At 32.5% G+C, this 26,397-nt stretch overlaps 4 protein-coding genes and 2 long non-coding RNA genes across 15 annotated transcripts in view; 4 read left to right on the forward strand and 2 right to left on the reverse strand.

Moving 5' to 3' along the window:
- On the forward strand, nucleotides 1-11,001 carry LOC138938333 (E3 ubiquitin-protein ligase trul-1-like). Of its 4 annotated transcripts, none has more exons than XM_070305249.1 (7): nucleotides 1-267; nucleotides 552-932; nucleotides 1,025-1,126; nucleotides 1,455-1,629; nucleotides 2,028-2,169; nucleotides 5,294-5,484; nucleotides 10,636-11,001. In XM_070305249.1, exons 1-6 carry the CDS (start codon nucleotides 155-157, stop codon nucleotides 5,452-5,454), a joined length of 1,074 nt encoding a protein of 357 aa, XP_070161350.1. In that variant the 5' UTR covers nucleotides 1-154; the 3' UTR covers nucleotides 5,455-5,484; nucleotides 10,636-11,001. The 4 variants fall into 4 exon arrangements, with proteins under 4 accessions (XP_070161350.1, XP_070161351.1, XP_070161352.1 ...); XM_070305250.1 differs by lacking the exon at nucleotides 10,636-11,001 and adding an exon at nucleotides 5,760-5,955; XM_070305251.1 differs by lacking the exon at nucleotides 5,294-5,484.
- LOC138938330 (dystrobrevin beta) lies at nucleotides 3,413-17,274 on the reverse strand. 6 transcript variants are annotated; one of them, XM_070305243.1, is made up of 17 exons: nucleotides 16,815-17,274; nucleotides 13,368-13,532; nucleotides 12,809-13,025; nucleotides 12,462-12,544; nucleotides 12,236-12,387; nucleotides 12,048-12,156; nucleotides 11,806-11,972; nucleotides 11,588-11,715; nucleotides 11,403-11,501; nucleotides 11,222-11,303; nucleotides 10,965-11,003; nucleotides 10,773-10,885; nucleotides 10,158-10,323; nucleotides 9,599-9,915; nucleotides 7,945-8,090; nucleotides 5,269-5,328; nucleotides 3,413-4,638 (listed from the first exon to the last, which is right to left on the reverse strand). In XM_070305243.1, the coding sequence occupies exons 2-17, from the start codon at nucleotides 13,525-13,527 to the stop codon at nucleotides 4,376-4,378; spliced, it is 2,301 nt and encodes a 766-aa protein (XP_070161344.1). In that variant the 5' UTR covers nucleotides 13,528-13,532; nucleotides 16,815-17,274; the 3' UTR covers nucleotides 3,413-4,375. The 6 variants fall into 6 exon arrangements, with proteins under 6 accessions (XP_070161344.1, XP_070161341.1, XP_070161343.1 ...); XM_070305240.1 differs by having other exon boundaries at nucleotides 10,767-10,885; XM_070305242.1 differs by lacking the exon at nucleotides 16,815-17,274 and adding an exon at nucleotides 13,738-13,825 and having other exon boundaries at nucleotides 10,767-10,885.
- On the forward strand, nucleotides 12,694-13,777 carry LOC138938334 (uncharacterized). Its single transcript, XR_011447687.1, has 2 exons — nucleotides 12,694-13,057; nucleotides 13,396-13,777. It is a non-coding gene; the product is annotated as an uncharacterized lncRNA (long non-coding RNA).
- Nucleotides 16,821-21,358, forward strand: LOC138938335 (uncharacterized). The gene is made up of 3 exons (XR_011447688.1): nucleotides 16,821-17,396; nucleotides 18,122-18,271; nucleotides 19,137-21,358. It is a non-coding gene; the product is annotated as an uncharacterized lncRNA (long non-coding RNA).
- LOC138938329 (collagen alpha-1(IX) chain) overlaps nucleotides 17,516-26,397 on the reverse strand; it is a 13,322-nt gene continuing 4,440 nt past the window's right edge. The window contains exons 2-19 of one of the 2 annotated variants that reach the window (XM_070305239.1): nucleotides 25,261-25,328; nucleotides 24,972-25,182; nucleotides 24,464-24,680; nucleotides 23,286-23,456; nucleotides 22,660-22,731; nucleotides 22,515-22,586; nucleotides 22,044-22,142; nucleotides 21,828-21,935; nucleotides 21,551-21,713; nucleotides 20,859-21,128; nucleotides 20,564-20,742; nucleotides 20,299-20,469; nucleotides 19,857-20,060; nucleotides 19,576-19,777; nucleotides 19,184-19,285; nucleotides 18,119-18,286; nucleotides 17,958-18,026; nucleotides 17,516-17,762 (exon numbers count right to left, since the gene is read on the reverse strand). In XM_070305239.1, the coding sequence (XP_070161340.1) occupies nucleotides 17,644-17,762; nucleotides 17,958-18,026; nucleotides 18,119-18,286; nucleotides 19,184-19,285; nucleotides 19,576-19,777; nucleotides 19,857-20,060; nucleotides 20,299-20,469; nucleotides 20,564-20,742; nucleotides 20,859-21,128; nucleotides 21,551-21,713; nucleotides 21,828-21,935; nucleotides 22,044-22,142; nucleotides 22,515-22,586; nucleotides 22,660-22,731; nucleotides 23,286-23,456; nucleotides 24,464-24,680; nucleotides 24,972-25,182; nucleotides 25,261-25,309 (2,646 nt within the window). In that variant the 5' untranslated portion in view covers nucleotides 25,310-25,328 and the 3' untranslated portion in view covers nucleotides 17,516-17,643. Of the gene's footprint in view, nucleotides 17,763-17,957; nucleotides 18,027-18,118; nucleotides 18,287-18,601; nucleotides 18,802-19,183; nucleotides 19,286-19,575; nucleotides 19,778-19,856; nucleotides 20,061-20,298; nucleotides 20,470-20,563; nucleotides 20,743-20,858; nucleotides 21,129-21,550; nucleotides 21,714-21,827; nucleotides 21,936-22,043; nucleotides 22,143-22,514; nucleotides 22,587-22,659; nucleotides 22,732-23,285; nucleotides 23,457-24,463; nucleotides 24,681-24,971; nucleotides 25,183-25,260; nucleotides 25,329-26,397 lie in introns of those variants that run through there. The other variant, XR_011447686.1, reaches the window with a different exon arrangement.
- LOC138938332 (uncharacterized) overlaps nucleotides 24,934-26,397 on the forward strand; it is a 4,332-nt gene continuing 2,868 nt past the window's right edge. The window contains exons 1-2 of the mRNA XM_070305246.1: nucleotides 24,934-25,106; nucleotides 25,775-26,011. The gene's annotated coding sequence lies outside the window, so the exon portion shown is untranslated. The remainder of the gene's footprint in view (nucleotides 25,107-25,774; nucleotides 26,012-26,397) is intronic.

Here is a 26,397-nt window from a genome sequence, read left to right on the forward strand (position 1 = left end):
TAAGCAAATTCCGTATGGTTGAAATTCTTCAAGTCGTGTACAATCGTGTCTGAGTCTAGTGTCTGGCTTCTAGCTGTCTGCTGTCTGGTGCCTGGTTACATCGGTCGTTTTGTTGCGTTCGTATATCTTTCTGATTCCTTCGTTCGCATGCAGGATGAACATCCTTTGCGTTATATGTCACGACTCTTTGCAACAATCCGAGAAAATCGTTTTCTCTCACTGTGGACATGTGTTTCATTTCAGCTGCTTATCAAAATGGCTTCAAAGGTAAACGGGTTTGATGGTCATGTTTTCATACAATGAATGTATGATTATCTCTGTTTCAATTGCATTTCCTACACTTTGTATCTTTTCTCTTTCTCTTTTCAAAGCCTAAATATATTTCTTATCTCATTTTAAATACAAAAAAGTGCAGATAAAATAAACATTCATTGTTATGAGATTTTAATTTCTTTGATCTCTTATTGTCTTTTGGACTCTATCTCAAAAAAAAGATAGAAAACCAATTTAAGATATAAATTAATTTTAACTAATTTTTATTTATGCTTCAGATCGAAAACCTGTCCGCAATGTCGTGAGAAAGTGACAGAAAATGGAGTTTATAAAGTTTATTTCACATTTTCAAACAGTGAAACCGGCTTAGATAACGGAGACAATTTGTCTTTCCAAGGAAGGATCGATAATCTGCAATTTCAAATTTTAATGAGGGATAAAAATATCAAATATCATATTTCAAAGAATGCGACTCTGGAAAAACAAAATGCTGGCCTTAGGCAGGAAGTACGCAAAGTAGAAAGTGAAATTAATCAAAAAAATTCTGCTATTTACGCTTTAAAGGAACAAATAACATATTTTAAGGAAAAATATGGAAAATATAAAGTTCTAGTACAGAAACTTTCTAAAAAAGAAAAGGAAATGGAACAATTCCAATAGTATGTCTGTTAATGTTAATCATTTGTAATAGTTCTCGATCAAATATTTATAATTTATTGTTTAAACTGATCTTTGTTGTATCTTTTTTCAGCATGCGCGATACATTTTCAAAGGGCTCATTAGAAGATATTAGAAAAGTGATTGAGGAAACAAATCATGATACTTTAGTTACTTGCATTTATTTTATGAGAAAGTATGTCTTTTGTTTATATTCTTGATTTTAATATTACACTTATTTGTTTTTTATTTTAGATTACTTTTAGATATCAAAGTCAAATAAAGTAGAAACTCTTCAAGATCAGTTTTTAGTGAAGCGTAATTTTTTTGTTGAAAAACTCTAAGAGAATATATGTATTTTCAGTTGTAAGATTTAATTTTGTTGTATTGTTATTCAACAAAGAAATTATGCTGTATTATAAATTCTACTTTTAGAGATTTTTTATTTTTTATATATATGTTATATAATAATTAGATTTTATAACATAGAATCTATAATGTTTGTATCACATTTTTTTGTTCAGGGAGTTTGAAGAACATTTAGAGTTATGCAAAAGTGAAAAATTATCCTTACAACATCGAGTTAGTAAACTAGAAAATCTTAACACACTAAGACAAAGCCACGTTAGACAATCTGGCAATCAAAGAAACTCTGATAAAAATTCTTCCAATATCATACAAAAAGATGTTTATGGTCAGGTAATTAATATAATTATAGAATCTATTATAATGGAAATTGGTTCTATTTATTTTAATATAGTATGTTAATTTAAAACATATTTTGGAAATAAGATTTCTCTCTAAATTCTATGAGAAGAGAGAGAGAGAGAGAGAGAAAATATATTTTGACATTATAATAGACATCATTTGTATATATAAAGTTTTTTTCTATTTATATGATAATAATTTAAATGAAATCAGAAGGATTAATTTTTTTTAATTTTCTATATCAAACTTGATATATTATATTTCTAAGATAATTACACATATGTTATGTTTTTTGAACAAAACTTTTTCAATTCTACATGTATAATAAACAATTTTGTATATTTTATATTTTAATTTTATTAATTTTATAATTTTTTATTCGTTATTAGACAAACACAAAACGGAAAACAGAAAATCAAAATACTCCATTATCTCCAAGGATAAAAACTTACATTAAGATGAACCAAGACGACTTAAGCACTACACCTGAATGTCCGACCATTATAAAAGCGAAACCGCGTTTGCAACCAGGTAATAGTAGCGATATAACGGATTGTGCGATTATTGATGCGGTTAAGAAAAATGTTAGAAACATTACAGAGATAAGCCATCAAATAACATAAAATTGTTAAATGTAGAAAATCTTTAGTAATATTATTATTAAGCGTTTAAATTAAGCTTAAATTACGCTTAAATTAAATGTTTGTATAAAAATCAATTCACTGTTGAAATTTATTTATAGTATTGATTTTTTTTTTTTTTTTTTTACATTACGTGCTACATTTGTCTAAAATGATATAAATTCTTCTCACAATGATTAACTATTTTATTTTGTTAAAATCTATATTTATAAACGTTGTGAAGTTTCAATAAATAACTTTAGAATCTTGTATCTTTGATAAAATAATAAAGACATTTATAATGTCATGCAAGTGCTACTTCTTCAAAAATATATAATATATTAAAATTTATGTTAAAAAAGAATAATATATAAGATTTTTTTTCTATATTATTAATTTTATATATCAATAAGCTGTATTATAACAAAGTAATGCTATATATGAAAAGCTATCTTTTTAATACAGAGCATATTTAACATTTGCATCTGTAGATATCTTTCTATCTCAAGCAAAAATCAAAGTTACATGTGATTTTTGATAGCAATTTAAAATTACTTGCAACTTTGATCAATCAGGTATCAATGCATTCATCTTTTCATTAATTCACTTTGTTCACTATGTGCCAAACATAGATATAAATAATAATAAAATAAAAATCGATAATAATATAATGTATAAAATAATGTAGAATATAGGAGAGAACAAACTAGTTAGATTAATAGAATAGCAGAATAGCTTATTATCTAATTTTCTTGTTGAAGGATCAAGCAACAATCATTTCATTGTGTATCTATATAAATTTTATTCAGTATTCGTATCATGTAGGCGCTACATCATTTTCGTATGTGAAGAGATAGACAAGGGAAGAATTTTGAAATCCATATATGTATATATACACAGGATATTTCATGGACATGACATGCTTATTTAAATGTTACAAAATGCATTGGTTCTTATTAATAGCAGTCATCAGTTTTAACAACTGGATTGTTAATTGGAATGCTCTCTTATTCTAGAAACTGAAAATAAGTTTGTATATAAGACTAATTTCGTTTCTTTACTCTTTTGTATTCTATAACTGCAAATGCTATCAATTCAGAATCGTTATTTAAAGCGTCATCTAATGCGTCGACTTTTATATATATATATATATATATATATACGCGTTTACATATTATTAGTTTATTTATTTAATAGCATATTGTATCTTAAGCGTTGATACGAATGTACAAAAACACACTTTGGCTCTTCAACTAAGCTAGACTTGTAACATATTAAAAAATTTATTTTTTGAATTGCCATCATGTTATATTATTATAGTTAATTAGTTCAGATTTGGTCAATGGTACAGTAATTGCAACATTATTTGTATGATCTACAATATAATATAAACATCTAAGTGAATAATATTGCGAGATAATAAAATTGATTTTCGACATAATTATCGTATATAATTGTTTAAAATATGTACAAACGTATACTCTCTTAAAATTAAATTAACTTTTAAGCAATGGAATTACAAGATGGATGAAGTACTATTGCATATTTCATTTAATTCTCTTAATAATAATTACACAAATATAACAATAATAACAATAAATAAAAAGATATGATAAAAAACGGAGATACTTATATTTGTATACATATATATGCGCGCGCGCGCGCGCGTGTGTGTGTATGTATGTATATGTATATAGATATGGATGTATATTTAACAAACTATAAAAGTTTTATTACGTATTGCATATTGCAGATAAGTAAAGTCATAAGAAAAATCATTATTGCATATTTTTGCAATACAAATATTAGCCTAAGAATAATTATAGTACTTATTTTGTATGAGAAAATCTCAATGAGATTCATATAATGATTCGTCACATCATTTTTTGTGATTTCAAGTACATACCATTTCATAAATGCATAGTTTTTTGAAATCGCACGATATCCAATTCTTTATTAAAAATTACATTGTATACTAATATCTCAAAGTATACATCCATATCGCGCGTGTGTGTGTCTGATTCGATCGTTGCTGCGATTTGCACGTTTTCTTCGTCAAATTTCTCAAGCTGCATCTTCAAATATTTAATGCCTAATATATTTCATTCTAGATTAGTTTATCGATTGACCCATCTCTTCACCGCTTCCGCCCAATTGGACTCGTTCTCGTCTTCCTTCTCTCCATCTGCCTCCTCTCGTTCACCTCTCTCCTGTTCCTGTTCGCTGGATAACGTGGCCGAGGGTGTTTGCGGTATGTTTGCGTTACGAGCTCGTAATTCCGTCAGAAAATCGTTTTCCTGTTGATAGCGCCGTTGCAATTCCTCGCGCCAAGAATTTCCACCGCCGCTACTGTCATCCCCGTCCTCGCCGGCTTCAAAATCTATAAGTAGACAGGAATTATTTAAAAATTTATTAGTACACGAATGCGCGAATCTTTTATTACAGTTGTCTCTCTCTTTCTTTCTCTTTGCGTATTTTAAACAGTTTATACGATACAGATAAAATAGCATATATATATTTGCTGAATTTAATTCTATTTCCAACGAGAAGTCTCGATTTTTCGAACAAGGTTTACAATTAGTCATATGTAAGAAAATATTAACTAATATTTATGAACATTTAAACTTATAATTATAGATGAATAAGAGAGTACTCATTTATTAAAATTAAAGTATACGATTATATGGGAGGGATTTGTATATTGTATATAAGATGACTTATATCTTAATATTATCGTCAGAAGTATACATCGCGCGTAGTGCCTGATGCTTATGACGATGAAAGAAATGTAAGATACGAATATGATGATATGTACAGTTTGATTTGCGAAATTAATAAGATGAAAGTATCAAGAAAAATTAAATAATACCGAAATATCAACGCGTTAGATAATCGACGCTTGAAAAGTTTCGGAATTATTTCGATTAAAAAAGAACGACATTGCCGAATATCTAAATGCAAACAAAAATAAAAATAATGAAAGTCTCCAAGTCAATGTAGAGATACTTACCTAATGGTTTTCTGATGTTCATTAGCCCAGAGTTGTGCGAAAGGTCCTCCTGGTCTGAGTCTGCAAGGCACCAGGACACATTCACAGGGGGTGCATCACACACATTCCACAACACGTCTAAAGTGTCAATTGTCAATTGTCTTTATGTGCTATATTGGAATATATATTTGTCGGCAATGGATTTAATTATAAAAGAAAATATTTTAATTATCATAGGTTTGTATATTTACTTTTAATTTTTTTATCTTCCTATCTTCGTTTTCTAATTCGCTTTTTCTGATAAGATTCTGGTAAATAGTAATTCTGATTTCTAATCTTTTTTTTTTTTTTTTTAAGAATTTGTCCCAGATTATGATGGATTTGTTTGTCCAAAAACTAATAATTCAACTATCGAAATACCTTTCAAAAAATAATAATTAATTTCGGGAATTTGGCGTGTAGTGTAGTCCGTGTGCTATTCACTAGGCTAATATTGACTAACTCTATTCTAGAAAGAAAATAAATGAAAATGAATAGAAGTGGCAAACAGGCAAATATACAGACTATTTTTCAATCATTCAGTCTAACTTTAGCACTTGATCTTATTGACAGAAATAATAAAAAAGACTGGTATACACGATTTGCATCTGATGAACGATATATTTATGATACTTATTCATATAAATCTTTCTCGTTATTTTTGTTAGTAGAATCTGGCCAAGTTATACCAAATATTTTAGAAACAAATTGTATAGAAGAAATATACAGTATCCCAGAACTATATATATCGTATTTTCTCTTTCTTTTGCGATCATTAAATTAGATTTCGAATTAAGAAAAGAAGCGTTCTGTTATTAAAGACTTGAAAACTGAATCAACAATTTCTGAAATATGTATAAATGAAATTAAAATTTAAATTTGCAGATAGATAATAAAATCTTAATGAAATTTGAATTAATTGAAATGTTATTCTTATAAAAATAAAAGAAAAATAAATAATAATAGAAGATAAAAATAGAAGAAAAAATTAGAGATATTTTGTTAAACATTTATTTAGTTGAAAGAAAATGTAAAATAGTTTTGAGAGAGACCGTATAGATTTTGTATTTACATATATATTTACATATTCAGAAATATATAAAAGAAATCTATATATATTTTTTATGTATGTGATGTAATTATTATTGAATTATTTTGATTGAATTAAAAAAGTTTTATTAAAAAATAATTGTGTATAATATAAGAGGCGCTGTGAAACTGAGCTCGGAGAAGTCACTTATTCCGTAAAAAATTTTATAGTAATTGGAACGAGATGACAGATTTGCGTGCCGATCGCTGTTCATCTTTCTACAAAATTGATTATTATACTTATGCGACACTCTCCTCGAAGTACTCTGCGTTGATACCACTGCTTTGGTGCATTCAAGTTTTCTTCAATTCAAGTTATATTCAATGGGATATCTTACGTGTAGATAGTATCTGTGCGGATGATTCAGAGATCGTTTACGAATAGCAAGACTATAGAAATATATAGATAGAGAGTAGCATTTTTCATGCTATATGATATGATTCCGACGAGATGAGAGAATATAAATGCGCGACGTAACATGCCTGTTTACATTCAGTTCTGCGATGGTCAAAAATATGTTAACGATAAATGTTAACAACAGATGGATTGAAAGAATAAATTCTGCATCGTGTCATTTTTTCCAATTTTAAATCGAGTCAAAGATAGTAAAAAGTATATGTATCATACATACTGTGCGAGAAGTTTGCATCCCGGTTTAAAAATTATATTCCTTTTTGGACAAGTTTAAAATAACTATGTGGAAAAAAATTTCGTTTAAAATGGCATGTATGAAAAATATGCAATAATTAATATATACATCTATAATGTGGTAATAGTAAGAGTAGTAATAAAAGTAGCAGGAGTAAAAAATAGTAGCAATAATAGTAATAATAATAGATATAGTTTTGTTATAAAATGCTATGCACGATAATACGGTGAATGCAAATCAGTTTATCTATTGCTCACCTCGCTTCCGATCGAACAATCGAAATCGACATAATTATGGCTCCCTTGACGAAATCGCTCAATATTTGTATTACTAACATGCTACCAGCTAAAACACGGCGATAGATGCTAATAGATACTTCGTAGCTAAGCTTGCAGTATTAAACTGATCTGTTTAATTCAGGAGGCACCAACTATATTGCCTCTTAAAAATTACCTTCTGTCTGAGATAATGTAAAACCTATATTTGCGCTATTAATATATCAACTAAGGATTTATTACACTATGACATAAAATAATAAATTCAGTAGTATTGCATATAATTATACCATTTTAAACTATAAGTACAATTGGACGTAGTTTTATCAATTAGACGGAGTTCTTGTCTATGATGCAAAATTAAATAAATAAATATATTTGTAGGTGCTATTTAAATTACTATTAGATACTATTTAGATAGCATATAAATTTGATGAAATTTCAGAAATAATTTAAAATTTCGAATTCTCATCACATATATTGTTTAATTGTGTAATATACATTTTTTCCTTAATATTTTTCTAATATAGCTACAATCGAGAAATATTTTTAACTGACAATGAATTAAGTCTGCTTATCTACGTCCAATTTATTAATAGTTTTTGACACTAATCGATTTTATAGCGCATTATTATTTGACATACCTGAATTTAATTCCCTCACAAGCGTCGACATGGCATTAGTAACGCTGTCGGCAGCTACCAGTAAGTCGTTTCTTAAGGATCGGCCCAAGCTATTATTGGCACTGCTGGAACCGCTTCCTGGTAAGCTGTTTGTCCTGAACGCAGACCTGACATCGAAAATCTCTATTTTCTTGGCGCGAAGCAATTTCCAAATAAAAATTATTTTTTAAAAATTATTTTTTTAAAAGAAATTGCAGCATGCAACTTTTATTGCGCAAGCATTATCATTCCACTTAATCATAATTCTTATTCAATTCACTACTAATTACTCGCAATATCAAGACATACAAGCGGCATCTACAAAATTTTGAATTAAAATTCGCAAATTTTTGATTATAATAATATACACATGCACGATATTTCTCGGGAAGCTATATTTATTAGATTCTCTAATGTAATGAGATGCTAATAAAAATATATCAATATGGCGAAGTTGTACAGGTATCGCAAATGCTTTGTTTCCAGTTTAAGTATTTGCCGCGTTTGGTTGTTATACATTACTTGCAGGACGGTATATTTACATATCGCAAAACGCATGATAAATATAAAATAACAATGTTTCAAAGATGGATGGTGTTTTACACAAGCTTAGCAGAAAAGAAGGACTGGATAGGTAACTCATACGCGTCAAACTTATATCCAACGCATCAATAATTTCTTTACAGGACAGTTGCTTTTGTACTGTACATAAATGATACATTTAAGATGACTAACAATGACAGCAGAAAAACTAAAAGATATATCCAGATAATATAAAAAACTTACATCAAACCTAATGTATAACTTAAAAAAAACGATTAACACAGAGTATTAAAAGCGACATGATATGATGTACAAATATCTCTACTATATATACTTATAGATCGATATATATAGATCTGACGATTTAAGTAACATCTTACGAAGTACTTATTTCCTCATACTTATTTCGCGCTAGTACCATATTGTTCTTAATACTAGCTTAATCAGAGAAATATCTCATCGCTCATAATTGCATGCAGGAGAGAATTTAGGACTTTTTCAACTAATTGTGAAAAAATTGTATATAGTGTGCAATAATGTCTCTATATCGATCGCTACAGTAATATTGACAGAAAAAATTAATCTTTAGTAAACATAATCGGAAGGGGGAATATATATTTCACATACAAGTGATGAACCTGATTTTCGAGCATTTGACTTTTGCAAGTTGATTTTATCTTATAGTACAACCATTCTACAACCAGTTTACTTAGCTCTTAGCTGATAATAATTTAGAGAGATTAAAACCAACGAGATGCGTATAACGTTCAATTACTATCTTCAATATGTATTTTGAATATCGATAGTTAATATTGATTTAGTTTCGTTATTTAATTATATACCTGTGTGTTAGAATATATTTTTAATGCACATGGAATGTGTAGATTTAAAATATCATTTAGGAATCTACTTAAATGGATGCAAATTTTTAACTACGTAGTATAATCATATCAATGTGAATGAACCGCGCGTATAATCATGTATTAAGCGTAATTTGTAATATTCTGTTCAAAATGTTCTTTGCTGTTTTTGCACTGTAGAAGGTTCTTATCCCTTTTTGTAATGTATTCTCTCTTTGTACATGCTTGCCTACCTTACATCACCGCCAACGCACGACAGGTTATCCGGAATAGGATTTTGTATCGTGCCAAGAATAGCATTGCCTGGTACGTTAGCCACTGTCGTTGTTGGAACGGGACTTTGATAACTCTGGGACATTTGTTGCGACGTTTGCTGCTGTTGCTGTTGTTGTTGTTGCTGCTGCTGCTGTTGTTGAGGCGTTGTAGACAACGGGCCGCCGGGAGTTGGCGGTGCCGACCTGCTGCTCGGGATAACACCAGGTGGCAAAGGCGGCGATTTTGTACTTCGCGGTGAACTGTTTGGCGTTGATCGTGGAGATGCTTGGTGATTCTGTTGAGACAGATTGCATCAGATTATTGATTGCGTTCCAGATTATCGCGAAAATTATGAAAATAAAAGTTTTACCTTATTATAAATTTTTATAATATACATCTAATCGATTCTCTTTTCAATTCTTTTTAGAGAAGTAAATTGAAAATTAGAGGTGAGTTAATTTTTTAAACTAGCATTTAGAAATTAGAAGAGAATAATTGTATTATAATTGTATTGTGTTATAATTGTAATGAAAATACCTTCAACATTTTCATTAATCCCTCCAGCTGTACCATCAATTGTCTTCTGGAATCTTGCAACGTTGCTAGATGTGTCTCCAATTCGTCTTTTCTCTGTCGCAAAGCTCGCAATTCAGACATTAACGCTGGATTTTCTAGACCCGCGGCTTCTATCTCTTGTTGCCTTCTATAGCGAAAATAAAGTTTCTTGAAAGAATTTCCGATGCGATATCAGGAACGTCAGGAAGTGAAATATATCACGATTTTACATTAACACACAATAATATTCCACTCCACTGACTCTTTTTATCATAAGCGATGTGATGTGTAGTTGATGTAGTATATTAGTATATGAATCTAACGAGTACATATTAATCCACGCGAGAAATGAACGATAAGAATGTAATCGATATTAACGAATTTGTTTTTTCGTTTAAATGTGAATAATCTCTTTATCAATGTTAGTCAATAATATGTGTTGTTTCTCTCATTGTTTCAGCACAAGCTATGCAACCAAAATGACACAAAGCGAAACAGAATGTTCTGAACATGCGTGATCCTAGGATGGGTCAACAGGATGAAATCAAGGTTTAGGCTTGATATAAAGGAATATAAACGACACAGGTATACCTTAACCTTGCTATCTCGCGCATTATCTCTTTGTTCTTCGCCTCTAATTGTGATATAAGTTCACGCTGCGCCCGCGACGCATCTAAAGAAGCCAAATTCGCGTCCGACGGCGCTCTCCCCTGTAACCAGAAATGATCACGCGTGAAACGATTCGCAGCACGAAATTGTCAGTGATACTTTGAACGATGGTATACTTACTGTTTGATCTGCCTGGGACATTCTGGACGCAGTACGAGGCTGTTAACGAGGCAGTTATGAAATTAATATTAGTGCTGGCCATGAGTCGCGAAATGGCATAACGCACAGTTTAATTGGCTTTCGCAAATTTAATAGATTAAGATAATAAGAGCAATTTATTCGCGTTTTAACGTTTAAGCAAAATTACAACGCGTGGCTGTGTAAAAACAGTAAGCGTAAAATAAATATAAAATGTATATAAATGTTAAAGGACTTACCATGGTCCTAGCTTCTTGTGCCAACCTTTGTGCATATCGTGCTATTAATTTATGTTCATCGTCCAGTCTTGAACTGTCCATACTGGACGATACACAAAAGAATAAGTAAAGCATGGCGTTTGACACACTATTGGCAAAGGCAAATAAATTGTGCATAAATGAAAATCTTGTTCAAGTTTACCTTCTCAAGGTCGAACGACTGTCCACCGAGCCTGAATCAAAGGGAGCCATAAATCCTGGATCTGGAAAACCGTTGTGAGATGGTAAAGGTGATGGTGGGCTGGAACGTAATGAATTTATGTAAATTGTAAAATCACATTCAGAAAAACAATGATTGCAAAATTATGGAATGATAAAGATACTAACACTATATGCGACAGATCCAATGTCTTCTCGGGCTGTTCTGGAAACCGCGGTAAACTGTTCTTTCCTTTTTCGGGAACGCATCTAAAGCTCTTTCGCAGAGAATGACCAATCTGTTTGCTCGGTGATTTCTATCAATGAAAATTAAAAATCATTAAAGATTAAAAATAATGAAAGTGTAAAAGTTTCAGAAAAAAATAAAAATAGTCAATAATACATACAAAACTACTATATTCTCTCGTTTCGTGATCATTGTTATGCGTTCCCGAAACTTTACCACGCCAGAAACAGTCTTGACACAGCTGATACGAATGACATTTTTGACATCTATATCGGAATCCGGTGAAATTCTCTTTGTGACACGCGTCACACATGATAGGATGGGCCACTGAAAACACAAAGGATTGAAATTTCCTTTATCTTATTCAATCTTAATCGATTTATTGCGATATCGCGCAGTTACCTGTTTCCACGGCCGCCATTCTGTGATACAACGGTAACCAGATTAAGCAGTGCGGTCCAGGATCCGACATGAGCGTATCCAGAAAGTCGTTCACAGTAACTTTGGAGTTCTGCCACATACAACGCATTATCCGTTTTGTTACTTTATCGATGTATTAAAGCGATTCACATACAATATTGCGTACATACCGCGGAAAAAATGGAATTAGCGAGACCATCCGAATATCCGAACGATGGGGATTCATAGACTGCTGCAGTTAGAGCTAGAACTTCTTTCAAATAATCGGCGAACCTCCAATGTATCATGTGTCCATTACTGTCAGATATTTGCGAATATATATCTGCTCGAAAAGATAAATTTCGTTAATAAATTTGCTCAGCGATTAAGGAATTAAGGAAATTACTTGCGACTTACATCGAAATTTGTCCATGAGTTTTCCCGCGCATAATGTGGCCAGAGCTACTTTCACCGAGAATACGGATATTTTATTATTTTCTCTGGAAAAAAAAAAAAAAAAAAAAAAAAAATTACTTGATGAGGTCATCAAACAATAACGTCAACTATGAGAAAAATGATGTAAATATTTCTTTTTTCATATGAAATAGATTAATTTATCTAATCATTATTAATGCCATTTGTTACATAAAAAATTCATATAATTTCTCACTTTGTTCAATATGACTGCAATAAAAGATTAAGAATTTTCGTAAAAATCGATAAAAAAATTGATAAGGAAATAGCGTTAATCTTTATAAACATACCCGCTAGTATAAGCAGCCAATAGCCAGTTCATTAGCAACGCCGTAGTTGCGTCGACTTTAGATTGCTGTGACACCGGGACCCTCTTGTTCAACGCGTGAAATAGGGAAGACAGTAGTGTTTCGAGTCTGGATACCCCTAACGTGCTCGACGGCTCTAACGTGTTTAGACCGTTCTCTCGGAATGCCTCGATTACGTTCCATATGTCGACGTTGTGCACTGTATATAATTATGCATCAATCATTACAAAGGTATATTTTAACATCTATCTTTTAATATTTTTGACAAAACTAATTAATATAAGTACGAATGCTTTTGTTTAAAACCTGATATGACGGTAATGTGAAAAGACTTCTAATTAGACTCGCATTAGTATAGTTGTATAGAATATGAGAAAATTAGCATTCTAGAGTTAATAATTCCGAAGTACGCATGCGGAACCGATAAATAGATTAATCCTCATAGAAATATAATAATAAAAATACAGAAATATATATTTTTAAAATGTTGAAAAGCTTATAAGTATACGATATATATTGAATTTTAAGTGTGTATACTTACGATGCACTTTTTTCTGTATAAATCTTAGCTTGCAGGCAGTACGATATGACGCAAATCGGATGGTATCAAAGTTCTGCTGTCGCATCTCTTGTAGAAGCTGCAAACGACTCATCTCGCCGCTACTCCCGTTTCCCGATCCACCTGCGCCTTCTTCTGCCATTTTCACTGCGAAAAATGAACGAATAATGTATTTATGTATTAATTAATGTATTTCTACGTTAAATCTTCTTTCTGTGTGAATATTTCTTTATTCATAGCGAATGTTGTTTCGCAACGAATAATATAATCTTGCATACACTTGAGATTTATTAATGATTACGTTTCTTTTTAAAGGAGTAGTAAATATGTCGCATAAAGATAAGCAACATACCGTGAAGGCCGAATAATAAATAGTAGATGGCAATCAATTATCTTGCGCGTTTTTTTTTTTTTCAATGTTACGTAAAGCGCGAACAATTTTGCATTAACACTTTAAATCAGATAAACAAAACAGGACGTTATTACATGCTACGTGCCAGAATAATAACTTTCATTTGCTAAAATTAATCGCATTTTTTAGCAGCATTCATGCAGATATAAACACGACACGGTAGAAAATCGTAATATCACTTAAATTTCCTTCATTTTCTTGTTTTAACTCCAACCAATTTAAATGACGCATTTCGTCTTAATTTGATGGAGCTCTCTGTATAATATACATATATAGACGTGCAACTAACGAAGCTGTGTTCTTAATTCGTACAAGACGTTATGCGATGGATGGTGATTGCGAGAATGAAACTCTTTGTCATCAACTTAAGGATGAACTAGAGAGAGAACTAATTAGTAATGATTAGAGTGTACATGCAATATATTCATCTTATGAAAGCAACCACGATCTAATATGATGTTATTAACAACTGGAGATTTTCCGGACTCTATTCGTACGTATGTTAATCTACATAAGCAGAAGTGACTAAAATATCATAAAAATATTTTTAAAATATGAGATATATATATATATATACATATAAAATGCTTTTTATCTCAGCTATTTGTTAACTATTTATATATATTTACTAATTACTATTTAATTACTATGTAACTACTATTTAAATTTCTCTATGATTCCAGTTATAAATTGATAATAAACAGTTTTCATTATTAAATAATAAGATGATCAAATATCTTAATAAAGCAACGAATCTTTTTTTCTTTAAAAAAATATTTGAGAATTATAATATTAAAAAGAGAACTGCTAATGAATTACTAGACATACGTGATTATTTATTGTATTTGTAATTTTAACATTCATAGTATTCTTTGTCATGTGAATTGTTGAATATTATTCTCTCTTCTGTTACAATTCCTTCATGATAGACTTTTTACGTGAAAATTATACTTTGGAAAAAAAGTTAATTCAAGATCGTCCAACTGTAACAATGTAATCCGTACTACGTACACGATTGACCTAGTTAGTAAACGTCGATACCCGAAGGTGTAATTGATTTAAAACGGACTGTTAATCACTCAGGGGGTATAAGCTTTATTTTTTTTTTTTTTCAGTCACCAATTTCTTACTCTCTCTTTATAATCGACACTCTAAATTAAACAGTATATTTATTAATCTCGGAAGCTTCAGAATAGTTCAATTACTTTGCGATGCGGCAATATTAATTGAAATTAATTTTTAGACAAAATAATATTTTATTATGCATGAAATAATATTAACGAAAAAAATATTAAAAAAAAATTTTTAATATCTAAAATCTCTAAACACTTTAAATCTTTTTCAAAAAAGTAATTGTGTATTTATTTATCGTTTAAACATTTTTATGTATATTCAGTGGATTAGGATGAAATAAATTGGAGTACCAATAATATACCCCATTTTCTCGAAATATAATACCGAGTATCGCATCGTTTAATCGTTCTTAATAATTGATCGAGATTGTAGCTGAATAGACCGGAACAGATTGATCAAGAAGCAATGAGGTAATAGGTTCGGCGATAGGTTCAACGGAATGAGGGAACTAAACGCGGATGCCTAAGTTTGAATCAATACGATAAGCGGGCCAGGTGGGGGGAACGTAAGATCGGTCAAAGAAACGGTGGGAACGGTCGGGAAAGGAACGCCAGATGCGTTTGAAGGAACGCGGGAAACGGAGCGACTAAAAGGCGCGGCCAATTTCATCTCGTTGAGAAATCTTGATGCGATCGATCTGGGAATCCAAGTTCAACGCCCGCAACAAACGAGATCGATATAATTTCGACGTAATGTATATTAATAATACTTCTACATAAACTTATGTTTACTATATGTTTAATAGGCGTCATAAAACTTTTAATGAGCTTTAGAATTCTGTATCATAACATGCACTCTCTCGTCTGTTCTTTCTAACCGTAATTTTCGCCATCTTCCGTTTCGTTCCCGCCCTCCAAATCTCTGTGTCGAACATGTACTTATTTTATTTTATATAGATGCAGGAAGTATAGTAGACACATGAGATGAAAAGAATAGACAGAGTGAGATTTCCATCTACGATTTGCGCGGGACAATTTTATAAGTACGCGCGTGCGCAGTTTAGAAGAGAAATATACTTTGAAATTTCTTTTAGCACAGCGTCTTCCCGACGATTGATTAATCTTTTCACCGATTAATTACACATTGCAAACTTATAAAGATATTTCTTGTTGGACAAGCACAGTCTGCGTATCAAGATTCAGCAAATAGGTATCAATATGACATTATCAATAAATATATTTTCATTTCTCCTATCATTGGATTTAGTAAAGAATCAGTCTTCTAATTTAATTCATTTCATTCGACTTTCTATTTTTATTAAATCCAAATACGCTTAATTGTTTCAATCGATTTTAAAGTTGAATTGCATCAATAAACAATTGATATTTGCGATTAACCATTAATAATTTAATATTAATGAAATAGTTATTTAATTTTATATTTTATTCAAATTATATTTTATAAAATGTTTTATCCAAATTTTCAAATATCAACTTATTTTCAATGAATTTTTTTAATATTTTGGATCAATATTGCAATTAAACAAATATTTTAAATGTAGATTTAATCGATCAAAATAGTGTTTAAAAATCTTGACAAATTTTAATGAACGTTAATTATACCAACTTACATTGATTTTATCAGTTTATTATCGCAGACACTTTTTTTCATTTATCATAATTCCACTACATCAATAATATTTTCTCCAGCCGGATTTGCTTCAAGTTCGCTTTAGTCATATTAATTTTTTTTTATAAGAAAAAAAATGATAAATATACAAACATCTATGAAAAAAAATTGCGAAAAGCTACAGAAAAATACTAAAGATAGAAAAGATAGAAAATATTAGATTAATAGATGTACAATGATATAGAATAATTTCACGAAGGTATACAGACACCTAACCTGTTCTACCAGTCGGCTCACTATCTACCTCTACCTACCTGGGGCGCTCGCGCCGCGCGTATGTTCAGCGAGGAAAAAAGGGTACCGACGGGGGCGTGGAGTCGTCGTCCCGTCCTCGTCAAAGATCTCCCACGTATCCTCTTATCGCTCCCACCGCGCCATTGTATCACGAGACGAAACGAGCCCTGATAATAGTCGTTATTCCAGCGATTAATCTCACGGTACACAGTTAGCACGATGGGGGCTCGTGCGAAACTGTTCGCGGCCACGGGAGCAGTTTTCGTTGAGCGTAAAACGTACGTCTCGCTTGCCGGGGAGATCGATACACGCTCGTGACACACGCGCGAACGATGCCCTCGTACGGGCGATGTCCGGATTCTCGGAACGTACGTGACCGAGATCTTCGCCGGGACAGCGTCACGATAAACAATTCCGTCTGTCGAAGCCCGAGCGAATTCCGCGGCCATCACTGGCCATCGCTGGCTGATACCCGACGGACCCGTCGGTGGCGCCGACGCGCACCGCGAACGTGAACGGGAGAACGGAGAATCGGACCGCGGCGACGCGCGCGACGCGACGGTTTCGAAATTTCGGAAAAGCATCGTCAACCAAGGTAAACTGTGCGTATCAAAAATAAGTTTTATTAAATAATACATTGAACTCGATGCTTTAATTACATTATTTTGTCATAATTAAAAGAAAATCTTTATACATGGCAATGATTTATAAGGGATCTCTGCAAAGATTTCAGGTTAGAATGACTATTAAATTATAAATACTTATATATCAAAAAACACATCGAATTATCTTTACTATCCGCTTTTTCTGCTACATAAAAAATTTTTTAAGTTTCTATAATATTGTTGATCAAGGACCTTTTTCATTACCGCGATTGTACTGCAGGTAATTGCTGCTAGGATAATTACAAAATTCGCAAAATCCCGGTAGTCCTTGCGCTCCTGGCGCTCCCACAACACCGGGAACACCTGTAAATCAGATGGAGTTAATTCATTATTATTAATACATTATAATTAATTAAATAATATTATTAGTACATTATATATATATATAAAGTGATTGCATACACAAATATATTGAAAACATTACTAATTAAAGTTTTAATTATTCTGTAAGTTAATTTAAAAAAAACTTCTTATCTAAGCTTATTTTAATTCTTTTACCTGGTCTGCCTTGCTCGCCTTTATTACCCTGTCTTCCAGGTAAACCAACACCATCGTTACCAGGAGATCCTATCATAAAATGCAGTAGAATTATTATACAGCCATCCTATAAATAAATTGTAGGGAATAATCTTTTATTGCTAATAATAATGTCGTTTTACCAGGGGGACCTATTGGACCAGGTGGACCTTCTGAACCGATTCCCTCGAGACCTCTGTCCCCTTTTTCTCCACGTTCTCCTGGTGGCCCCTGTGGTCCGATGAAACCTTGCGGACCCGGTAAACCGACGAATCCACGTTCTCCCGGCAAACCTGGTGAGCCCGGATCACCTAAATATGATTGAAAATAGAATCAAATAAAATCAAGAGATTTTGAAAAGCGTTAAATAGATTCAAAAAATGTCATGTATTAATTTTTATTTGTAGGATATCCAGACATCTCTCTTTTTTTAAAGCAGTTTAATAAAGTTGTATAATATGATAAAATTGAAGATAAAAACTGAAGATGAAAAAATGAGATAAAATCTAAGATAAAAAAGGAATTTATTAAAAATAATGCATAAAGCATGTACCGCTTTAAAAAATAGACTTGTTTTAAGATACATTAAAAGCATTATAATTGTTATGAGACTGTTAGTAAATTACTTGAATTCTTCGCATGCGCACGATGAAAGTTTCCGTTATTTCAAATGGACTATTTTCCAGACGTTCCAGAGGGATGCGTTATTTTGAGGGGTAGATACCTGGAATGCCTTGTTTTCCGGCTCGACCGGGACGACCGTGTCGAGCCGGCCCCGGTAGCCCGGGTAGCCCTCGTAGACCTTCTGTTAATTCTTTCAGCCTCTCTGTGACACATGCCAGGATACCATTATTTTTATAGGCGTAATGACGGCAAGAGAACATTTATTCGTTGATATTGCATCATCGATATTGTTAAATGCATCATGATGGATCACACCATTCGCATGTGCTATAGTTCTATGTGAAGACGATAATGATTATGATACTTCAAGCTTTTAAATGATGCTATTATGACAGCGATACTCTTTGTTGCTTGCCAAACGTTCCTTCTCGAGTTAGGATCCTAACGTTCCGCTCACTATATCCAAGATTTATCTATAAACTAATAAGAAAATCTACGTAGTAGCTGATTTTTAATGCGATTAATATTATGCCATAGGCAAACGAAAAGCGCAAAGAGTTGGTAACCCTGACTCGATGATGTACCTGGACGACCTTGGGGACCAGGTGATCCAGGACGGCCTGGACGACTTCGACCTGACGGACCGGGTGGACCCTGCATGAGTGCTGCCATTTCGGTTATCTGTTCTGTATGTATATAGATGATAAGAAAAACTATCACAATGTAATTCATATATATCCTTCTATATATATGATGTCATTGCATTTTTTATTTGCGCATAACAGATACCTGAGATGATTGAAACAGAGAATCACCGTTTTAAATCTCAATTAAAGTTACCCGAAGTTTAATATATTCTAATTCTAAAGTGAAAACGAAAAGAATTGACAATCGGAGAATTATTTAAACTTCAGTGAACTTTCATTAATATTTACAACTACAATAAACGATAATGTTTAACGACGGTTAAAATTACCTCTTAACACGCTGGCGCAAATATCACGAATTTCTGCTTCGTTGATATTATGGCCTGGCAATCCCTGAAGTCCTGGTAATCCCGTTTGACCTCTATTTCCGGGTAACCCTTGCAATCCAGGTGCTCCGTCCTTGCCGGGTATTCCGGGCGGTCCTATTTGACCCTCTGGTCCTCGTTCTCCAGGGGCTCCTCTTTCACCTGGCTAATTATTTATTCTGATTTAAGTTCATTATTAATTAATCGGATCTGTAGTTGAACTTGATCCTAAATAAAATACTTACTATTCCTGGAGAGCCTATTGGGCCTCTGGGTCCCTCAAGGCCTAGATTATCAATACTATCGAAGATACTGTTTGAAGTTGGAAAACCAGGAGATCCTGAAGGCCCAGGCGGACCTGGCGGTCCTGGCGGTCCTGATGGCCCGGATAGACCGGCTCTTCCTTCCAATCCTGGTACGCCTGGTGCACCCGGCGGGCCCGTTGAACCCTAAAAACATATAAATTAATTTTTATGTTATAAAATTTCGCAATTACTTGAGCCATTGCTCGGTAAGCATAACGAAAATAGGCGAAACGGAACTAATGTTACTAATCTCCTTTATATTGTGTTTTATTCATTCGCTTTATTATCATGTTATCAACAATCATTTAAAATGCTATGCAATAACGACGAAAGATCATATTTTTTAAATAATCAGATAAGGATACATTTTGTTCATTCTTACCGAACTTCCTGGTAGCCCACGAGGTCCGACAGGACCTTGTTCACCTTCTTGTCCTTTGTTGCCCTTTTGACCTGGTTTTCCATCGACTCCTGGCCGCCCTGATTTTCCTGCGATCCCTTCTAAACCTCGCGATCCTTGAGAACCCGGTTCCCCACGTAAGCCTGGTGGTCCCTTATCGCAGTAATGAATATTATGAAAGAGTGCATTATTTTACATAGTAAAAAATTATGATAAGACAAATAATTATAATAAGACAAAGTAATACCTGCGGTCCCGGTAATCCTGAAACTCCATCTTTTCCTATTTCTCCGGGTGATCCTGGAGGACCTATTGGTCCGACTTCTCCTTTCTCACCAGGAAGACCATCTTCACCAGGAGGACCAGCAGGTCCTTCAGGACCAGGTGACCCAGGTATTATATTATTATTCGTCAGTCCTGGTATGCCTTGAAAAATAAAAATAAATATTTTAACTTATGTATTTATAAAATGAAAGAAAGAATTTTATTATTCGTGTATTAAACAATTCTCTTATTCAATCTCCAATAAATCAATTACAAACCATCTCGACCATGTTCTCCGGTATCACCCTTCGGACCTCTTTGGCCTGGCGGTCCAGGAGGCCCTGATAACCCTGGCAATCCTGGAGGACCTAGTGGCCCCGGCAGTCCTGTTACGCCACGAGAACCTGGTGGTCCTGGAATACCAGGAGCATCCGTAAATACGACATTTCCTGTGGGTCCAGGGGAACCGGGAAGACCCGGAGGACCGGGAGGACCTGCTGTGCCATCATGACCGCGAATTCCGTCTAATCCCCTGTCTCCAGTTTCGCCTAAAATATTGTTGAATTTTTTATATGACGATTAATATGTCAAAAGTAATGTTTTTTTTAGATATTTTCATATGAGTCAATCGTATATGTAAATATTAAGTACTTAACAAAAGCTATTTTAATAATGAAACTTTCTTTCTTATTGTGCTCAATTAATTTTGATTTTTGAGTTATGTATTGTACAATCGCATGGACATTGCCACGAATTGTAATAAATTGATTTACAATGACTGCGAATGGACATATCTGGGTCAACATCATAAGTGAAATATCATGTGTCGCTTGAATCGTTTAATAGTCGCTATTAGAATCACGACTTTTTACAATTTGCGCGGTGCATATACAATCCATTCTTAAAAATATTAATAAAAAGATCATAAACACGGAATAGTTCAAATATTTTAAGTAATAACATATCGTACCTTTTTCACCCGGTTGTCCTTGAGCACCATCGTTTCCCCGTTCACCTTTAGCTCCTTTCTCGCCCGGAGGACCTATCAAGCGTGACGAGTTGCTATTCCCTGGGGGGCCTGGAAATCCTCGAGGACCTTGATCTCCTTTCAAACCCGGAAATCCCATATCACCCTGTAAAAAATTTCTATCGCTTTATTTTTGTTATAAAGAAATTTTTTTAAATTACGCTTTCCTTTTTCCCTCCCCTTTCTTCATTATTTAAAATTTAAAATTAAAAGTACTTACTCTTTCACCACGATCACCTTTTTGTCCCGGTAAACCTGGTAGTCCTGCAGGTCCGATCGATCCTTTGGGACCCTGTAATCCTGGAAAACCTCTGGCGCCAAGGGTTCCCTAATAACATGCATCTGTTATATAATCCTTTTACATACATACGTTCGTCTATATTCTGTAAATGTAAATATTATTTAATAATTTTCAAACTAAATGATAATAACATACTATTCTTCCTTGTTCTCCCGGTGGCCCACGTTGTCCAGGTAAACCTGGTATACCAATTGGTCCCGGTACTCCGGGCGGGCCGCGTAAATCAGGGGATCCCTGATACAATTTCTTTTTCATTCATCAACGATTTCAAATATATTACTCAAAAAAGTGCTATTTTTCATATTATATGTAATATTAGCTCCGAAAAATGGGCATTCTTCGCAATGACATATAATAGCAATGTAATTCGTGGATATTAAATATTGTATATGTACATGCAAGCCGATCTTTAAATCACAGTGATTATTCGAAATTTACTACATCTCTATAGTTAATGTAATATCTAATCGAAAATGATATTTTTATTATTGACTTCATAAGTATTCTAATTTTATTAATGTTTCATTCTTAATGTTGTGAAAACAAGATCTTTTTCGCAGTTTGATACATATATAAATATTTAAAAAATTGGGAGGGGAAACTTACATTTGTACTGTTGAACCCTTGCAAGCAGATTTTTTCGCAAGGTTTCATTTGAAGCGAGGCGGCTAAGTTTTTCTATAAACACGTTAATATTATATAGTCATATCTTGCAAATTATAAAATCTTGTCAAAATATATCGATACGTACTGGTAGCTCCTCGCACGTTTCTCTCTCTAGTCTCGTAGGATCGCAGTTTAGGCTCATCCATTGTATGTCGATCTAACGGTAGTGCAGACATTCAATTTTGGAATGTTATGTCTGATGTTCTATTAATTTTTCGATTATAACTTTATAAATATATTGCATTTTAGTAGAGGAGATTATTATATTGTATATTTTTTTCTTACATACTTTTTACATACAAATAGTGATCTTTATTTGTTAAGATTCGCTAACGTCATTATGTGCGTTCTGGATGTGGGTTAAAGAGTCTAATATTAAATTTAGTTCTTGTCCTACTGACAGTTTTAGCCTCGCTCTGCGTAAAGCTGTTATTAATTAAGTAACAGGCTGCATAATTGTGACGATATATAACGTTAGCTCTAAAGGATTGGCATTCTTCGCAATGACATAATAGCGATGCAATTCGTGAATGTTAGATATATATACATGCAAGTCGATCTTTAAATCACAGTGATAGTTATATCAAAATTTATTAAAACGTCTTTAAGCTTTTCAGTCATCTCCAGTTAAAAAACGAGATAGATTGGTATATTAAATAGCGTGATAGTCAAGCTTCAATTGCACATTTCATAGATGACAACAAGGCTTACCGGTACAGTGACTTTACTATTGTTCATTTTGGCTATCGACATGTCTCCATCGACTTTACTTGATCTGCGCGGTCTTAGTTCTTCCGTACCAATATGTTCGCAATCAACTTTAAGCACTAATTTATCCTTGAACACTCCAAAATTTATTTTGTGCCAACCCTTGTCGAATATCTATTTTATAAAAAAAATATATATCTTTTTTAATGTTATTATCCAATGATGTAAATTGGAATTAATTTATTATTATTATAAGTATTATTGTGTTTTTGCTTGAAGCTATCTTATAGAAAATATTATGGTCTAGAAAGAAAGAAATGAGTTCTAATCCTAAATAAGGCCTCGGGATTTCATATTTATCGCATGAATGCACGCTATTTCAAAACGCTAGTTAAGTGCCTGCAATAATGGTATCCATATCGATCAAAAGACCCTGAGTGCATCATGATGATCTTACTACTGATTCATCGATCATATAATGCAGTCCTAGTTTTTCTGTCACTTGCGTGACAGAATCTCTGACGTTAAGAATCTCTCGAATGATATTTTGCGTAAGAAATGCCTTAACGCGATTTATATCCATTGCATCTGATGCATATGGCATAACGATATATAATTCACGGGTTTATTTTTATGAAGTCTATCACATATCTTGATGTATCTCACGCACTAGCTTACGCTTACGTAATGATTTCGTGAGACAATTGACGAAATAATAAACAATTAATTAAATAATGACGATTATATTTCTCTCTTCCCTCTCTGTTCATCTCTTTTTCTCTTTCTCTTTCTTTCCAACGGCATTTTTGAGAGCGAGTCAAATAATATTCATGAGTATGTTCTGTAAATGTGACCACTATCGGAAAAGCTTAATTTTAAAATCCTTGAGATTTAAGAATGATTCAATACATCTCATCAAAATATATCGTCTTTTGTTTAAGAACACATAATTTTAATAACTTTTTTAAATTGTATTTATATTGTATGCGACTAGTTATCGAAAATACATAGAATCAGATGATTCTCTATAACGATTTTTTTCTTTATTGTTCGAGTTTCTTGCTTAGCAAAATCAAATATTTCTTTAATTTTAAGAATATGAAATCGTTATACATACAACAATGTACGACAACGAGTTATTCTAGAACAATGATAGACGTGATATTAATAATGACACTCACGCGATCATTCGGGAAAGAGACCGTCTGCAATTTCCCTTCGTGATCAATCAATGAAAAATCTAGCGTCTGTTTCCTGGGATTCATCGTGATGAGAAATTGAGGGTCACCTCTCGCGTCCACGATTTTAATGATATGCCAAGCATATTTTGGTGACTTTCTAGCTCTCAACGTGTACACCAACGAGAATTCCTCTGGAAGTCCAGTAGGTATAATATCCCTGGAAAAAAAAACTCAAACGTGAAAAATATATCGCTTGGTATTTTGCTAATAAATATCTTTAATGAAATATTATAGAGGTCGATAATAAAGAATTTTTTTTATTAGATAATCAATTGCAATCGTCAGCTATGATTTGAGGAATCTATATAATGGTATATATGGTCGTCAAATTAGGATAGACGAACGACTTATTTGGATTTAATTCAAATATTGGAATCATCAGTAAGGCTTTTGCATAAATAAGATGCTGATTACATCGCTGTTGCTATATGCGAGTTAATTTGAATACTTTGTCGGAAGGGTGACGTCAGTGTCTTTCTCTAGCCGATATGCCGTCTGCATGCGATTGCTGCCTCGCACTTTCGTCATGCCGCTGAAACGCGCATTCAGCAGATCCAATTGCAATTTGCTAATGAAGTCGAAGGTTTGTAGATCGTCTTCGCCAGGCTTGTAACCGTTGCATAGACCACGTTTGATAATGCTTTCTCTCACAACGTGTTCTATCAAAAATACGATATTTTGACATTCAGGCAAATAATCCATATCGATTTAATCTGTATCGATGCAATGATACTTACGGGCGTAGATTATATGCGCTACCATAAATATCCATATTTGCAAATACATTTGTCGCGATCGAATAAATCTGAAACGATGATAATAATAATAATTCACAGGATGAGAAATTAAACAAAAGTACATAAAATATAAAATATAATCTATAATATTACAGATATATTTATAGATTTTATGTATATATAAAATTTAAAAAAATGTAAATTTATACTAAATATGTATTATAAACGCTGTTTATGATTTAATAAAATTATACTAAATAAAATGGATATAATTCTGATACAATGGGTAATACGTCTGACTACTAATCTGGATAAGTCTAAAGATTCAAATCCTAACAAAATGGAACTAACAATAAATTAATCTTTAAAGATCAGCATATGGATCATTTTGATCTTATCAATGTTTTAACAATAGAATATCAAAAGCATGCTTTTTTCACAGTTTATAAGAATATATTAATTCTGTTTGAAATAATATAAGATTGTTTTTTCCAATCAAGGATGTGTGTTTCAGGATATAGTCAACTAATTTTTTATAAAGCCGAAAATTAACAACAGAAACGAACCGACAACACTGTAGCGGCGAGCGGCAGTCGACTCTATAACAATAAGCAAGCGACGTTGCCAGAATAAGTTTTCTTCTCTCTTCTTCGCCGGTACTGAGAATTACACAGAGTTGAAAGACGATTTCGTATTATGGTGTTGATTTGTAGATGGTCAAAAGATTGTGAAAGTCTTCGAAAACAACGAGGTATGAAAATCATTGGTCAGAGCTTTGCATTAGCATCATTTCTGTAGAAATATTTAGTCTATTTTCTTCAATTTGTATATCATTGTTATATAAACCGAATATGATGTAAAAACCGAAGCAGATAATACATAAAGAGTTCCTTCGAATGTCGAAGCTTCGTTCAAAGATATTCGCGTAATAAAGTTGTATATGTAATCGAATATTATATTATTTCATATATATATATATATATATATATATATATATATATATATATATATATCACATTAATATATAACAGAAATTTTATAGATATTTTTACTTATTGTTAGTTATTTTTAGGTATTTTTACTTATTGTTAGTTATAATTCTATAATTAAGCGATTAAGTAAAACTATATATTCTAC

Source organism: Polyergus mexicanus, unplaced genomic scaffold (genome assembly GCF_030449975.1).
Source record: "Polyergus mexicanus isolate NDT 795.1 unplaced genomic scaffold, iyPolMexi1.0 SCAF_12, whole genome shotgun sequence".
In the NCBI taxonomy this organism is placed as follows: Eukaryota; Metazoa; Arthropoda; class Insecta; order Hymenoptera; family Formicidae; genus Polyergus; species Polyergus mexicanus.